The following is a 16,783-nucleotide window of genomic DNA, read 5'->3' on the forward strand; positions in this document are numbered from 1 at the left end:
GCAAACTAAATAGAAGAATCAAAGTCCTAACCTCATCATCAAATTCGATAGATACAGAACTCAATTGTGTTACCACAATATTGAATTCGTTCAGATATTTAGCCACCGAAGCACCTTCTGTCATCCTCAGATTAAACAATCTACACATCAAATAAACTTTATTTGAGACAGAGGATTTTTCATACATGTTTGAGAGTACCGCAATGAGACCCGTTGTAGTATTCTCCTTCGCTATGTTAAACACAATGTTACGAGACAACGTTAGCCGAATAACACCTAGCGCTTGGCAATCAAGAAAAGTCTACTTATCATCCTTCATCTTTTCTAGTTTCGTCCCTAAAAGGGGCTCATACAGTTTTTTCTGATATAGATAGTCTTCAATCGGCATCTTCCAAAATCCGAAATCTATGCCATTGAATTTATCGATTCTAAACTTTTCGTCTGTAGCCATCGCTCACACTCGAACCGATGCTCTAATATCAATTGTTAGGAATTGACCCTTCCTAACCAAGATAGGTGAGACACGAAATAACAAACAAAAAAGAAATTAACGAATCAAACAAATCATACACACAAGAACATAAGGATTTATGTGGTTCACCTTAGAATAGGGTTATGTCCACGGTTGCTGGGGTTTTCACTATGATTAGAAAAATACAACTCTCTCTTTTTAACCTAAAAGATGCGTCCCCTTATCTATTTATAAGTATAGAATTAGGGTTACACAAAAGCACATGGAAATTACGAAAGTACCCAAAACCTAGTGTTTAAGTAAACAATACTTATCAAGGTCTACCGACCCAACAAGGGATTACCACAATTTATCTAATTTATGAGTGCAAATTTGAGAAATCAAGATATGAAAAATAAATCTATTTCTCATATCTGAAAAATCAAGATGAATATGTTATTATTCAATTTGTACAAATTTAGTTTGTTTTATTTTGTTTTCAACAGATCTCTCAATTTGTTTAGTTTGGACAGATTCAATTTGCTTTTTCTTGTTGTCATTGATTGCAACAGTTTTGTACAAATAAATTTTTTTTTTAATTTGAACAGATAGATTTTTAACAATAAAGATAGATTTTCAACAGATAGATTTGTTTTTGTTGAATTTGAATTTTATTTGTACAGGTAGTAAGAAGAGCAAAAGAGAATTTGAACAGATAAATTGGACTGAGTAAATTGTCAATATTTACTTGTTAAATTGTAAGTTGAGAATTGATTTGGAGGTTATTATTTTACCATTTTTGGGATTTCAATGAATGATTGTGATATTAAACCGATTTATGCGGAAGAGATACAGGGGTTTGTATTGAATGAATGGTTGTATCTATGTGGAAGGGATATATATTGAATGAATGGTTGCGTCTATGTGGAAGGGATATAGGAGTTTATTTTACCATTTTTGTGGATTTTGAGGTAATAAATACAAGGGTTTGTATTGAATTTTTGAGTGAATAGTTATCATTGATTTTTTTCCTTTTTCATGACTATGATGATTTGTTTTTGTTTTTTTTTCCAGATTTTCTCGGCAACCAAGTAGATTGATTTGTGGAAAATTTGAATAGATGTTTTCTTGGCAACCAAGTAGATTCTTTGTTGTTGTTAGCAAATAATTTATTATTATTTTTTTGTTGAATGACATGTTTATATATATATATATATATATGAGTGTATGTATAAGAGCTTCATACAAATAGGCAGTATTTTGAACAGATAAAATTATACAACCTCTCTCTCTATCTCATTTGTCTATGTATGAGAATTTAAACATATAAAGATAAAAAAATTGAACAGATAAATTTTTTGAATAGATAATTTTTATTTTTATTTTGAACAAATAATTCCAACATATAGAAAATAAGTTTGTGAAATTTCAGTCGATAATTCGAACAGATAAAAAAAGTTGTGTGAAATCTTCAAAGAATTAAGAACAGATAGGATGAAATCTTCAAAGCACTGGAACAGATAGAATTTTATTTGGACAAAATATTTAAATAGATGAAGAAAATTTGAATTGAAAAGATTAAAAAATCAAACATACTGGGTAAAAAATTGAACAGATAAGGAAAAATTTTGAACAAATAGAAAAAAGTTTGAATAGAAAGTCAACGAAAGTCAACGGATAAAAAAGTCAACAGATAAATTAAAGCATAAAATTGAAAATAAAATATCTTTCAAAATAAATAAAAGCACTTCTCACCAAACTATTTCATAAATGGTAGACTTATCACTAACAATAAAATTCCACTAGATCTAATATGTTACAATCTCTTTAGATTGAATTTATCTCTAATTTACTCAATTATATAAAATGTTAGATAAATTATACTAACTACCTTTTAGATAAAATCATAAATACACTACATCTCATTCACACGCACATTTAGCTTGGTTGAAAATAACTACAACGACTTTATAGGTATGTAGTGTTCAAAGAAAACCTTAAATGTATGTTTTTATACACGTTCTTTATTGAAGTTACCTTAGGGTAGTTATATTTGGGTTTCACATACTAGGCACAGGATTTAAAAAAATTAATAAACTATTAATAGATTTTAATAATTAGATTTAATTTTCATCAAGTCAAAAATAAATCTTGATAAAATTATCGCTAAAAATAATTTTTTGGTGATAATTTTTTACATGCATCGCTAAAAATTAACGATTAGTGACTTTTTTTGTCACAATTTTTATAAATTGTTGCTAAAACTTAAAATTAGTGACTTTTTTTATGACAAATTTTTTTCATAGAACCTATTAGACAATACAATTTAAGTTTCATAATTTGATCACAATTTATATATTAATTTTTAATTTGTCATAATTTTAATTATATAACTTTCAACCTCCTTACTAGGAGTTTTTTTAAAAAATATTCCAAAAAAAAAAAACTAATTAAAGAATTGACCCACTTTTCAAACTATTTAGGAAACTAACCTACTTTTTGAAATCGTATTTTCAAAATGCAATTTTGAATTTGAAATTGCATCTTGAACATACAATTTCACCTTAAAATTGCAAGTTGAAAATGATGACATGGTGAAATTGCATGTTCAACATGCGATTTCAAGATGGAATCGCATGTTGAAAATGCAATTTCAATTTCAAAATCACATTTGCAAAATGCGATTTCAAAAGCAGGTTAGTTTCTCAAATAATTTAAAAAGCAAGTCAATTCTCTAAATAGTTTCTTTTTTTGAAATATTAAAAAAAAAAAAAAAACTCCCTTACTAGAGTAGTAAACTTAGGCAAGTTCTACTCAAGCAACTCGAGTCAAGCTTGAATTTTTAAAAAAATTGGGTAACATAAATTTTAATTCAATGTGGACATATGTAAAATTCAAAAATTCAAATAAATTTCAATGGACTTGGTATAGATACCAAATAACCTAAATAATCAAAACAAAATTGTATATAAATGTATAAAATTATTTGCTAATTTATTTTTTTAATAATAAATAGGATTAATTAAAATTTTAATATTAATGAACAAAAACAATCCAATAGAATTTTTTTTATTATGTTTAAAAAATACATCTTTTAAAAAGGGATCATCGAATAAGTTAATATTAAAAGAATTACATTTTATAATGGCATAAAATAATTTAAATATAATTTTTTAGAAATTATTTTTAATTTAAAAATTACAATAAAATATTTAAATATTATAAAATTAAATTTCTTAAAAATCAAAAAAAAAAAAAAAAAAGAGGATAAAAATTTAGAATGGTATTCTCATTTGATATGAAAATAATTTTAGATGACTAATAAATTATCACCTATAACCCTCTTTTTTTTAATAAAAAGGGATATTTCACGAACCATCACTTTTAATAAAAAAAAATAATATTTATTTCTATTTATTTTAGCAAAAGCCACTTTTTAACAATTTGAGCCCCCAAAAAAAAATTTATTTTTTTATTTTAGTTTGTTTAATTGATAATTGAGATTAAAAAAAAAAATAACAAGATCCTCCATGTTTCGCAAGTGCTAAAAAGGTCTAATGAAAAATAAGAAAAATATTTGAGACTCACAAAAAAACACCCACTATTGTACCTACAATGATGTGGTATCATATATATCAACTCTAACATGGTGCCCAACTCCTTTACCATATCATTGTAGGTGAAGCTAGGGGTATGTGGCATTGCTGGAATAATAAATTATCACATATAACTTCCATTTTTTTTAGGGAGCTTCTATTTCCACTTCACTTTACATTAATACCTTTTTACATAAAATACACCCACTAAAAAAATCAAAATTTCAAGAGTATTAATGTAACTATGTATAATAAGGATAAATAATGGAGAATATCTGGAGTAAAGTAGAGAGAGAATAATAGCTATCTTTTTTTATTATATAAAAAAAATAGGTTTCACCACCCATCACATTAATAGAAAAATAATATTTATTTCCATTTGATCTTAGCAAAAGTCACTTATTAACTATTTAAGCCCAAAAAAAAAATTTATTTTTCATTTTAATTTGTTTAATTGACAATTGAGATTAAAAAAAAAAATTAACAGAATCCACTATATTTGGAAAATGTAAAAAAAGCCATTCATTTGCTTAATATTTTTTTCTTTTGTTAAAAAAATATTTTTATTAAAAAGTTTATTTTTCAGGTCCTTGTAATTGAGACAGATATAAAAATTTCTAAAATTTAAAACCAAAAGTGACAAAAATAAATTTTTAATAGTGATTAATAATTTAAACACGTGTATTTAATAAATATTAGGTTTAGACCAATAATATTATGACACATCATTATAATACGTGTGAATATTAATCTCATTCTAATGGTGCTAACATAATTTAAATTTAAATTTAAATTTTTATTTTATAATTTAATAAATGATACATAAATTAAGGAATAAATATTGATCTTATTCCAATTATGATAACATAATTTAAGGAAAAATCTAAATTTAAAATTTTATTTTTAAAATATAAAATTAATTTATAAACAAATCATATTGTGACACATATTAACATAAATTAAATAAAATCAAAAATAAGATGCCAACGTTTTATAATTATAGAAGTATATAGATAGATAGACTCCTTTTTATGGAATATTGTTTTGTTGAAACAGAATTGAGGAGTGATCTGCAGAATTCAAGCACAATGGATTGGTCTTCATGGGCAAAAGTTGATTGGTCTAAAATAATAAAATCTAGAAACATAAAATAAAATTTAAAAAAAAAAAAATGGAAATTGGCCATTAGGAAATCTAAACAATCCCCCCATATGGGAACTCCTATTCTCTCTCTTATGGGATGGAGTCTCTAAAATGATCTACAAGATTCTGTTAATAGAAACAATCTTCCAAGATTTTGTTTCTCTTTCTACTTCTCAAAACAGTCGTAACTCTTCAATCTCTTCATTTTGTTTTCAAATCTCTCTCTCTCACTCTCACTCATGAAGTTCACACTTTTCTTTTCTTTTCTTTTCTTGGGCTATGCATGGACCGGACTAATTTGCTTTGCTCGAAAGTAAACTGGTAAATACTTAATGGTGTACCACATGTTTCTTATTACTTTATACTCCAATCCATATATTTTTAATCCAATATTTTTGCTTTTGTTTTCTTATTTCATTAGTACCATGCATATTGTTGATTTTACATCATTTTATTCAAAACTAATTTAACTATTGTTGATTTCAAATGAACAAGAATGATTGAGGACTGTGTAAGATCAACACTTTTCATTAACCTATAATCTCACATTCAAATTGGCTGCAATATGTAGATTTCAAAACACAAAATTTCAGCGTCTTCAAAAACCAAAACCAGTGAAGAAGCCCTATGAAGCTCTGCTCAAGCATCATCATTCTAAGGCCTCTATGTTTTCTCATCCTCCTTGTAATCTCTCTCTCTCTCTCTCTCTCTCTCTCTCTCTCTCTCTGTGTGTTTGTTTGGGCAAATTACACTGATAGGTGTTATACTTTTTCTCGTGTCATTTTGGTTCTAATTTTAGTTGGATTGATTTTGCCATAAGTTTAGGATTATGTCTCAATTTAGTTCAATTAATTATGTTATTTAGCATTTTTAAATTAGTTCAATTTATTATGTTATTTAGCATTTTTAATGGAAAATACACATATGAGCAGCATGTGTTTTGTTTTTAGGGATGAAGTGCTAAACTTGATTAACTCAATGAGTTAACCTCATATTTCTTTTTCTTTTTTTTTTTTTTTTTGGATCGGCAAATGTTAGTCGTTAGTTTTTAGATTAGTACTTATGGGAGAAAATCTCTCCACCCTTGGCAAAGCACTAAGTGCTTGCACACCCTTAATTCAACCCGCCTAAGGAAAATTGAACACATGACCTCCTTGGAACTAAGCCCTAAGGAAAACATGGTGGCCAACTAGGTTAGGCTTAGTTGGTTATCTCAACTAACTTAATAACCATATTCTATAAGAAAATGTTATCGATTATACTAAATTGACACAAAATTCAAAATTAAAAATCAACCTAATTGAAAGTGTAAAGACTAAAATGACACAGAGAACAAAATGTAAGAACTACAACTAAGTGTAATTTGCCCTTACAATAATGTGCAGAAATTGCAAGTGTGATAGGTACTAAAACTAGAATAAATTTTTTTTTCCTTGAAAAATTGCATGATTTGTATACTAATAGCCTCATGTATGGCAGGGATTTTCAAGTTTCTTGATCTCAAAATTGTGTTTGATGACCAAGCAAATCGAGCACCTAGTGACATTGCAATCCAATGAGCTCCGAAACAGATCCTTTTCAGAAATTGAAACCACTGCGAGGTTGCTACTTCCATTGAATTCATCAGCATCAAATTTAGCAAGAGCTCTAAGTTCATCTCTTAATCGAACTGAACTATCTTTCCAAGCCATTCAAACTAAGGCAAGTATTATAAATTTGTTGTATGGTTTGCACATATATAAAACAGTAGAAGTTTCACAAAAAGAGGCAAGAGGTCGGTTTCACATGAGGGGCCCACCCCTTTGTTTCTCTTTTGCGAATTTTTTGTGTTCTATTTCTATGCAGATAGACTTAATAAATTTGACTCTCAATTCATATAAATTGAAAGGATATTTTGCTTATTCTTGCTGAACTTGTTTACATGTTCCTCAGATTGCACCAACTTTGTTACTAGCACTTTTAACAATCCCAAATTTATCACAAGTTTCGTATATCGGATTAGATGGACTAATGTTCTCATTCTACAATGATGTGGATCAAACACTTGCGGTGTTTTCCAACGCTTCATTTTCATCAACATGGTTCACTCAGCCAGTAAACCCTGACACTGGGACGCTATACGGAGAAGCAAATAGTTCAAAGTCTTTGCTGAAATCGAATTCAAGGTTGTTTCAAAGAGCCTTGAATAGAAAAACCGCGTATTCTTCACTAGAAACTGGGTGGAACAAAGCTCAAGATCTTCTATTCCTTAACAGTGTAGCCATAGATGGGATAGGGGTTATCTCAATTGGATTTCCAGCAAAAGTTGTTTCTGATCATTTTGCAGGTATAGACTTTCATGGTGGGACCTTATACTTGGCTACGAGTGATGGGCAAGTTCTTGTCGAAACCAAGATCCCAGACACTAAAATAGTAGTGAACAATGGCACGGTTTCTTTGCATTTGTTGAAACAGAATGGTGTCATTGAAGATCATAACCATTTGTGCAATTCTAGTGCCGGTGAAACCAACCGTTTTGATTCAGAAATCGGAGGAATGAATCACATATTCTATTGCTCAACCCTTGAAATTGCAGGAGTTCAATCGGTATGTCTTAATTTCAATGTGAAATTTATTAGTGAAGTTTTAGGGAAAGATGTTTGATGCGAGATTTTCATCCAACTCGTGTTAGAATTGCTATTATTAATGAAACATGTGACGCACTATTTGTATTTTGGTCATGTACATTAGACCTCTCTAATATAATTTTTCTCTAGTTAAATGCTAATAGGCAGAAATTAAAAACACTCCTTTCATAGTCTTAAAAATAATCGTTTTTTTTTTCTAGCTTATTTAAGCTATTTCTGTCTCTTAAGTTGTAAGCAGGAGTTACACCAAACATTTTTACATTTTACTTCATTAGGAGAATCTTAGCGCAACGCACTTAATGATGCACATAGAATCATGTTTACAATTGTAAAAATAGAAAAATCATAGAAAGGACATGATTATCGAATAGGAAACCATCTTTCTTTTTATTGGTTTTTTGATTTAATCCTAAAAAAATGCTGGTATTAATAGAAGTTAAAGCAACATTGAGTGAGTGTCCTATAAAATGGATTGACTTGCACCTCAATTTTGTACCTAAAATGGCAATGTGATGATCCAGTTAACTCTTTGTAATACATTCATTGCATAGATTCTTTTATTTATTTGTTTATTTTCAGGTATATTTACTAGCATTCCCAACCAAAGGATTGGAAAGTCTGGGCCAAGAAAACAGCAAGCTAGCACTCACACTTCTTGTGCTTATGTTTGTTATAGTAGTTACCTCTCTTTGCATTTTCATAACCTTAATCTTAAGAGCTGCAAGAAGAGAGATGTTTTTATGTGCCACGCTCATAAAACAAATGGAAGCGACACAACAAGCAGAGCGAAAGAGCATGAACAAGAGCCTTGCGTTTGATCGTGCAAGTCACGACGTGCGTGGCTCTTTGGGAGCCATAACTCAGTCGATAGATATCTGTCGCGAACAAACCACTCCTAATTCTGTGACAGATACTAAATTGCAGCAGATGCAGACTTGTGCCGAAGACCTTCTAGGTCAGTTTTCGAGCCTATCTAGTTGAGTTTTCAGAATCTGTTTTCTGTTTTTTTCTTCCCTCAAAGTAGATGAGATATTTCTTAATGTAGATAGTTATTGGGATATTGAAATTCTAATCTTGATATGATAAATAAATGTACTTCAATTTGCTTAATTTGAATTGTCATAGGTGTATTGAATTCTGTTCTCGATACAAGTAAAATTGAAGCTGGTAAAATTCAACTCCAAGAAGTAGAATTCAACATGGCCCAGTTTCTTGAGGATGTCGTCGACTTGTACTATCCCATTGGCATGAAAAAAGGCGTTGACGTCATGCTTGATCCTTGCGATGGCTCCATCTTCAAACTAAATCTTGTTAGAGGAGACACGATAAGACTGAGACAAATCTTGTACAATTTGATCAGCAATGCTGTCAAGTTCACATCAAAAGGTCATGTCTCGGTTCGTGCAATGGTCAAGAAACCGAGTAGAGAAAATGTCATAATTGCTTCTAACCAGAGTGGTGTTTTGAACTGTTTGTCGAGGTTGTTTCTTAGGAGTAATGGAAGTTTTGGTGACTTGGATCGGGTTCAAATGGTTAGGGACAATCCTAACCATGTGGAGTTTGTGTTAGAGGTGGACGACACGGGGAAGGGGATTCCCAAAGAGCATCAAAAATCTGTTTTTGAAAACTTTGTGCAAGTTAAAGAACAGAAAGAGTCTGGTTTGGGACTTGGTGATAGGGCAGCTCTTGGACAGGAAGGTTGTGGTTTGGGACTTGGTATTGTTCAATCTCTGGTAAGTAAATTATGCTTATTTTTTTGTCTTTTTGTTTTTTGAGATTTCACCCCTTTAGTTTGCAAATCAAACAGTTAAAGCCACTATTGCTTTCAAAATTGCAAAAAAATACTTCTAGTGTGCTAGTTAGAAAAGGCCTCCTATACAAATTTGCAGCATTGAACTGTCATAAAATTTAGTTCACCTTATGCTCCGTATGTTTGAAAATGTTTTCCACATTTTTCTATTTGGTACAACGGAAAAGGAACTCAACAGAAAATGTTTTTTGTCGTCAATGGAAAACAAACCTAATTTCTTTTAAAATGTGAAAATGTTTCCTGAATTACAATCTTACCAATGCTACTGCACTACCACCACCTTCACCTTCACCTTCACCATCACCATCACCATCACCATCACCATTCCTGCTGCCACCACGTCCACTTCTGTCGACGCCATCACCACCACCACCAATACAACCATTACAACATTAGTTTCAAAGACACAACCAAACATAGAAAAATATTTTTTTTGCAAAAAATATTTCCTAGTAAAAGCTTTTCGTGGAGAATATTTTCCTTTGTAAAATGTCTTTTGCCAAAACAAATGAAACCATATAAATAGTCTCTCTACATGTAGAATTAAGACTGCATACATCTGATCTTTTCTAAATTGTGCAGTGACAGGAGTCTTGTGCACTGGAACTGCCTCATAAATTGATATCTAAGTTTTTATTACTTTGATATACATGTTCTGATTCAAGATAAAACTTAAATCCAGGTGCGACTAATGGGGGGAGAGATCAAAATTGTTGACAAAGACCCCGGTGAAAGAGGCACTTGCTTCAGCTTCAACATTTTTCTCACTACAAGTCATTCTCTATCCACTGACAATGAAAAACCAGAAGACAATCTTACCCTAAACAGTGAAATTTCTCTAACTGATTCTCACCAACACTTTGGGCTCCATCGTCGGTCCCCTTCCCCGAGATCAGAGGGGTCCCACATCGTGCTCCTAATCGCAGGAGAAGAACGGAGGAAAGTCTCAAAGAAAGTGATTGAGAATTTAGGCCTAAAAGTATCGGTTGCCAAGCAAGCAAAGGACCTTTTCCATATCCTTAAAAAGGTAAAACACAGATTGGACCTTTCTCAGTACAGTTCTTCAGAGAAAAGTGAGCTATGTATGAATGAATACTTGTCCAAATCAGAATCCGGACACTCCAATTCTAGAGGATCCAATTCTAAAAGCTCAACAAGTTTCATACTAATTGTGATTGATTCAAGTGCGGGAAATTTCTATGAACTATGTTCAATTGTGGGAAATTTCAAGAAAGACATCCCAAATCCCCGGTGTAAGGTTGTTTGGTTAGAAAACCCGGTAATGCTTTCTAGAGGCCACGAAGAGCATGGGTCAGCTCCTCCGTGGGATCACATTCTGTCGAAACCATTTCATGGATCACGTTTGTATCGAGTTTTAGGACTATTGCCTGAATTTGGAGGTATGTTTCAATGCAATTCACACAGATTCAGAATTGAAACAGATCCAAAAGTGGAAAATACTAGGAATGAGATTGGAGAGCACTCTCTGAAACAGATTGTGATAGAGAAAGATGGTGAGAAAAGAAGTGAGAGGCCTTTGAATGGGAAGAAAGTTTTGGTGGTTGATAATTTGAAGCTATTGAGAATGGTGGTTGCTGCTGAAATTCGAAAACTCGGAGCGAATGTTGATGTTTGTGAGAATGGGAAAGAGGCTTTTGATAGAGTTTGCAAAGTTCTTGGTGATCAAAGGAGGGAAGAAGGAGATTCTCAGGCTCTTCCCTACGATTACATTTTCATGGATTGCGAGGTAATTCAATGAACTCTCATCTTGAATCTTTATTTTTTATTTCTTTAGTTTTTGGTAAAAGTTTTATATATGAAGGGAATGAAATCCTTTGCATAAGATGGTTCAGGATACATATTAGTTCATAGCCAATTCATGAGCTGGTTCACAACCGACACGGAGCTGTTATAAAGCTCTTTTTCAATGCTGAGAATTTTAACAAATTCACGATCGCATCACCTTATGCATATCAATTGATACTCCCGATATTACTACACCGTGATTGATATTGATTCATCTCCTTATAGCGCTATCAAAGATCTTGCTCATGACTCCTTGACACTGAGTTGTATGACCTTGGTAGGGCATTTATAACTTGATCTAGTTTGTTTAATCTTAATAAAGTTGCCTAAATCTTCCAAATGTTTGCCTAAGAATTATTTAAAAAATCCAAAACCATGCAAATTTTCACTATGCATGGAGATAATTCAATCACATATACATGTACAAGCTATTTCATTTCTGTATTCTAAGAAGAGCACCACTTTCTAGACCGAATTTCGGTCAAAAGGTAATTGCATTTTCTTGGTTAATGATGGCCCCGCTTTATCACAATCCAATGAAAATGTAACACGTCAGTTACTTTTCGCCAAAAACTCAGCATATTAATGATTTTCCTTGTAATAAAGTACCTACATTCTAAGAAGAGGACTACTTTTTTGACTGAATTTCAATACAGAACCAACTGAGGTTGCAGCATTTCATTGGAAAATTCACTATGCCACACCTCAATAAGAAGTCTACTCAGGCCTTGTTTGGGAATCCTCCCTTTTAGCTAAAAAGTCAAAAAGTTACTAAATTAGTCAAAAAGCCAACAACCCATACCAAAAAGTCAAAGATTCTCTTTTCTCTCTATTTTTCTTTTCGTAAAAAGCTAAAAAGTCATCCCAAACATACTAATTTTTTTTAGCTCATATTTTAGCCAAATAGCCAAAAAGTTACTAAATTAACCTATTCCCAAACGAGGCCTCAATCACAACAGAATTAGACAAAGTATATGAACAAATAAAAACTTTTAGAAATGAGTCCCAATAACACATTCCGTAAAATCTTATTTATTCATCTATTGTACGTTTCATTCTTTGTTTAATTTTCTATGTTAATAGTAGAACTGATCACTTTCGGCCAGCAACTAAGCCTATCAATGATTTTCCATCTAAGAATGTACTTTTCATGTATTTTTGTTGAATAGATGCCAATAATGAATGGATATGAAGCAACAAAGCTTATTAGGAAGGAAGAGAAACACTATGGAATCCACATTCCAATCATAGCATTGACAGCCCATTCAATGGATGAAGAAGCAAGCAACACAATCATCCATGCTGGGATGGACTTCCATTTAACAAAGCCATTACAAGTAGACAAGTTGTTGGATGTCATTCAATCTATTGACAAATATGTACAACATTGAGAAATTTCTCAAAACTTTGTTGTTTCATGGAGAAACTACTTGGTACAATTCAATTTTGAACATTTCACATTGTTGTCACTCTGAAATTATTTTCATATCATCGCATCTTTTTGTCCTTGATTTGATTTTGTATTTCATATTTCTCTATAAACTTGAATCTCAAACCTCTTTGTGAAAATCTAAAAATACAATTATTTGAATACAAGTGTGTGCACCATTGATTTTTCTTCAATCTCTTCATAGTATTGTGCCTCCATGATTATTTTATCACTCTTTAACTATATTTCACTATTGAAAATAATTTACAAATTGAATTTTTGTACCCAATTTTTTTTTAAAAAAAAAATTTATGTGATAGTGTTCTTTTTGAAATTATGAACCAAACTAGTAAATGTTGTGATTTACAATGAAAGAATATCATTCTATATAAAAACTTTTATGCAAACATATCTTGTTTGGTTTGGTTTATAAAAATTGTTTTTCAGTTCTTTTGTTTGTAGTGAATTATAGTGGAAAATAAATCCAAAAAAATTATAAATATGTAAAAATTGAGTCTTATCTAACAAAATTAAAAATTGTTGGGGGTATCTTTTTCTATTAAAAAACTATATGAAGGAGCTTTTTCATAAAATTTTTATTATAAAAAATGGAGGTGACATTGTGCAAAAGTAAATGAAAATTATTCCATCCCTCCTTTTTTTTTCGCAAGATAAGAACATATCTGCACTAAACTTTAACTTATACAGTTGTCAAATCAGAGTTTAACTTATACAGTTGTCATTGTCAAACCAGGGTTGGTTCAACATCTCCAACTTAAGAAACTTTCTGCACCTAAAGAGACTTGAAAATTTATGTTAAATTTTTTTAATTTGTTTAGTTTAACTTCTAATTATAATTTATTTAAAAATAGTGATTTTTAAAAGTTAAACGAGGAATGTTGAAAGTTTCCTATCTCAAAAGAAGAAAGTCGAAAGGGAAAACGCTAGGTGGTGCATAAGGAGAAAAAGTAAGGGCATAAAATCAAATGGATAAATTACACTAATATCCCTGAGGTTTGGATTTAGAGAGATTTGGTCAAAATCTTTTTATAATAAAATTTTAATGTATTAAGAACAAATATAAAAAGTTTTCGTTGAAAAGCCCACCATACATCACTATTATCAAAATATCCTTAGTGAGTAATTTAATATTTTAAACTTTAAAATGATATAATTTTTTATTTAAATATCAATTTTTAATAAAATTAATATTTTTAGAATTCTCTCATCAAGATTTATCAATCAAAATTCATATTGACTATGAAAAAAAATACCGTTGATATTGATGTAAACAGTAACATGTTACTTTTTTTCACAATAAAATATTACTCTAGTTGACAATAACCAGGGCATCAAAAAAAAAAACCTATGATGAGGAAGGAATACTCAATAGTGACATAAACCAATGCCTGCCTAGTTATTAAAAAAAGAAAGCACAAGACTCCTTGAGTGATAACCTTGGCATAACTACCTTATTTATTTGAGATGTAGAGTCATATGGGTTGGTGTAATCGAACTCCAAATTAGCCAAGCATATGAGCTGGTAAATAACAATAACGATGAGAGCACAGCAATAACGATGAAGACTATGAAGAAGAAGAACAATAGTCATGCGAATAGATCATTTATGTTTTGTCTTTAATTTTCTTTAATTTGTCTCTCAACATATACTAGAACTCAATAAAAATTCAAAAATTGAAAATGAAGAAATGGTATAGGAACTGCCGAATTGGAACGTTGTAAGTAGGAATGAAACAGTAGAAAAATGGCGGATTGTGAATCAAAGCTCGATGAGGGAAAACGGAAAGGCTTTTTTGTTCTGTGATTTTGCAGATCAAGTGGAATCTATACTATATATATATATATATATATATATATCAAGCGTTAGATCATCTATAAAAAATTAGAAATATTTTTTGTCCTTCTAAGAATTGTTTGGGGTGTCTTAAATAAGTGTAGTTTTTGACTTTTTAGACTAAAAAATTGAGGAAAAAAATATGGTTGTTTGAGTTAATTTTTTGACTTTTTTATGAAAAAATGTGTATTAAAATATTGTATAAATTAGTGTGTAATTAGAGTGTAGGAGAAGATTAGAGGGTGACTTGTACGGCTGTCATGTCTGCAAAGGTGGAATAGATGGTAAAAAGTAATTGTCTACTTTTTGGGCATAGCACTGGACGATGCTATTCGGCTCGTGGGGGCCATTATGGGTCCCGTTTTGATAATTTGAACCGTTCAATGTGTAGAACTCGTCAAGTACTATATGCCTGTAAAAAATTACGTTAATCGGATATCGATAGCTATCTGGTCAGATTTATTTTTTTTCCAACTGTTAATTATAACATCTTTATTTTTTTATACAAAACTGATTTAATCATGTAGTTATCGATATCCGATCAATGTGATTTTTTACAGGCATATATTACTCGACGAGTTCTACACATTACCGGTTCAGATTATCAAAACAGGACCCGTGATGGGTCTCCACGGGCCGAACAGCAATGTGGTAAAATTGCACCCAACTGTGCAACTTTTTGTCACACAACCGCAGCACAGATCTGATTTCATCAGATTGATGTGTTGGTGAATAGTGATAAAATTAATTTTTTAATATTTTTTTTTGATGAATAGTGATAACTTTTTAATTTTTTTGTGACATGTCAAACTTGACCTAAAAATAAACGGGCCTGTTTGAGAGGTTTAGAAGATTAAAAAAAAAAACAAAAATAAAAAAATAAAAAAGATTGTCCTTTTCACATTAAAATGTTCGTCCTATGGGGTTTTGGCCAATTTTCCTTGGATATAGACTTCTCTCTCACGGTTGGAAAATTACATTGACCCCTATCAGTGTAATTATTTTGACGAAGCTAACATTGGGATGAAAAGGACATGCTTTCCCCTAAACCTTTATATGTAGAAACTAATTATAAAAATAAAAAAAAATAAAAAAAAAATTGATATTTTGTTCATGTTATTTTCAGAGAAAATGACAATCACTCTGTTTAGTTTTGAGTTTTAAAAAATAGTTTGTTGAGTCTTAATTTTTTAATGATTTTTTAAAATATTTTAATTAATTTTTTTTTTTTAAAATTTAGATCCACTTAATCTTAATATACTTAAAAAGTAAAAAAAAAAAAAAAAAACAATACAAATTTTTTTAAAAATTCATTAAATACAACAAAATATGAAAATACATTGAATTTTTGTACTTGGTAAATCTTTAAAAAAAAAAAACAATTCACAAATATTATACTTTCTAAACATATTTAAATTAGGTGTATCTTAAAAATTAAAAATTTATGTAAAATATTTAAAAAAATTCACCACAAAAACACAAAACAAAAAACAAAAAATTTAATTTTCTAGAACCAAACATGATGAATAATACCCTTTCATGTTTTTTACCTACCCCAAGCCATATTTGGCTAGTAAATAAATTGCGAATGCAAGTAAAATGGTGTGATATCTATTGTGATTGGACCTTTATTTTTGGTATATTAATAATTTTAAATAGGGTACAAAGGACTTTTTAAGACCTCAAGGGGCAAATTAGTCGCTTATACTTTCTTTTTGCTTTTGTTATCAATATTCTTCTAACAAGTTTAACTTTCACAATAGGGGTTATTTCAATAGGAGTTTATGAAATACGATTATTAACTACAACAGTGAAAATATATAATTTCCAAACTATTAGGCGTAGAAATATAAATAGGCCAAATTGCAGGGATGTCAGTCTAATTTATTCAAAATAAAATATGCAAGAAATGTCATAAAAGAGTGGGCCCAAGTGAATCACACATTAGGTGACTTCCAAACACTTGCTTGCACCCGCGAAAGATCCAAAGTCGAGGGACCCATCAAGATCAAGATACCACTTAATCTACACCAAGGATCCTCTAGAGTGAAACTTTCCTAAAGTTT

At 30.5% G+C, this 16,783-nt stretch overlaps 1 protein-coding gene across 1 annotated transcript; it reads left to right on the top strand.

The window, feature by feature from the left end:
• Positions 1-6,705: 6,705 nt before the first annotated feature.
• Positions 6,706-12,919, top strand: LOC114312558 (histidine kinase CKI1). Its single transcript, XM_028258794.2, has 6 exons — positions 6,706-6,891; positions 7,123-7,776; positions 8,397-8,772; positions 8,943-9,550; positions 10,310-11,374; positions 12,603-12,919. Exons 1-6 carry the CDS (start codon positions 6,706-6,708, stop codon positions 12,822-12,824), a joined length of 3,111 nt encoding a protein of 1,036 aa, XP_028114595.2. The 3' UTR covers positions 12,825-12,919.
• The last annotated feature ends 3,864 nt before the right edge of the window (positions 12,920-16,783 follow it).

The sequence above is a fragment of the Camellia sinensis genome, chromosome 5 (genome assembly GCF_055761805.1).
Source record: "Camellia sinensis isolate YWXY chromosome 5, ASM5576180v1, whole genome shotgun sequence".
NCBI classification, from domain to species: Eukaryota; Viridiplantae; Streptophyta; class Magnoliopsida; order Ericales; family Theaceae; genus Camellia; species Camellia sinensis.

Excerpts from the sequence above, each read along its gene's own strand:
- LOC114312558 (XM_028258794.2), top strand. The coding sequence starts at position 6,706 with ATGACCAAGCAAATCGAGCACCTAGTGACATTGCAATCCAATGAGCTC. Across the intron at positions 8,773-8,942 it reads TTGTGCCGAAGACCTTCTAG|GTGTATTGAATTCTGTTCTC; the intron begins GTCAGTTTTCGA and ends GAATTGTCATAG. Across the intron at positions 9,551-10,309 it reads TTGGTATTGTTCAATCTCTG|GTGCGACTAATGGGGGGAGA; the intron begins GTAAGTAAATTA and ends ACTTAAATCCAG.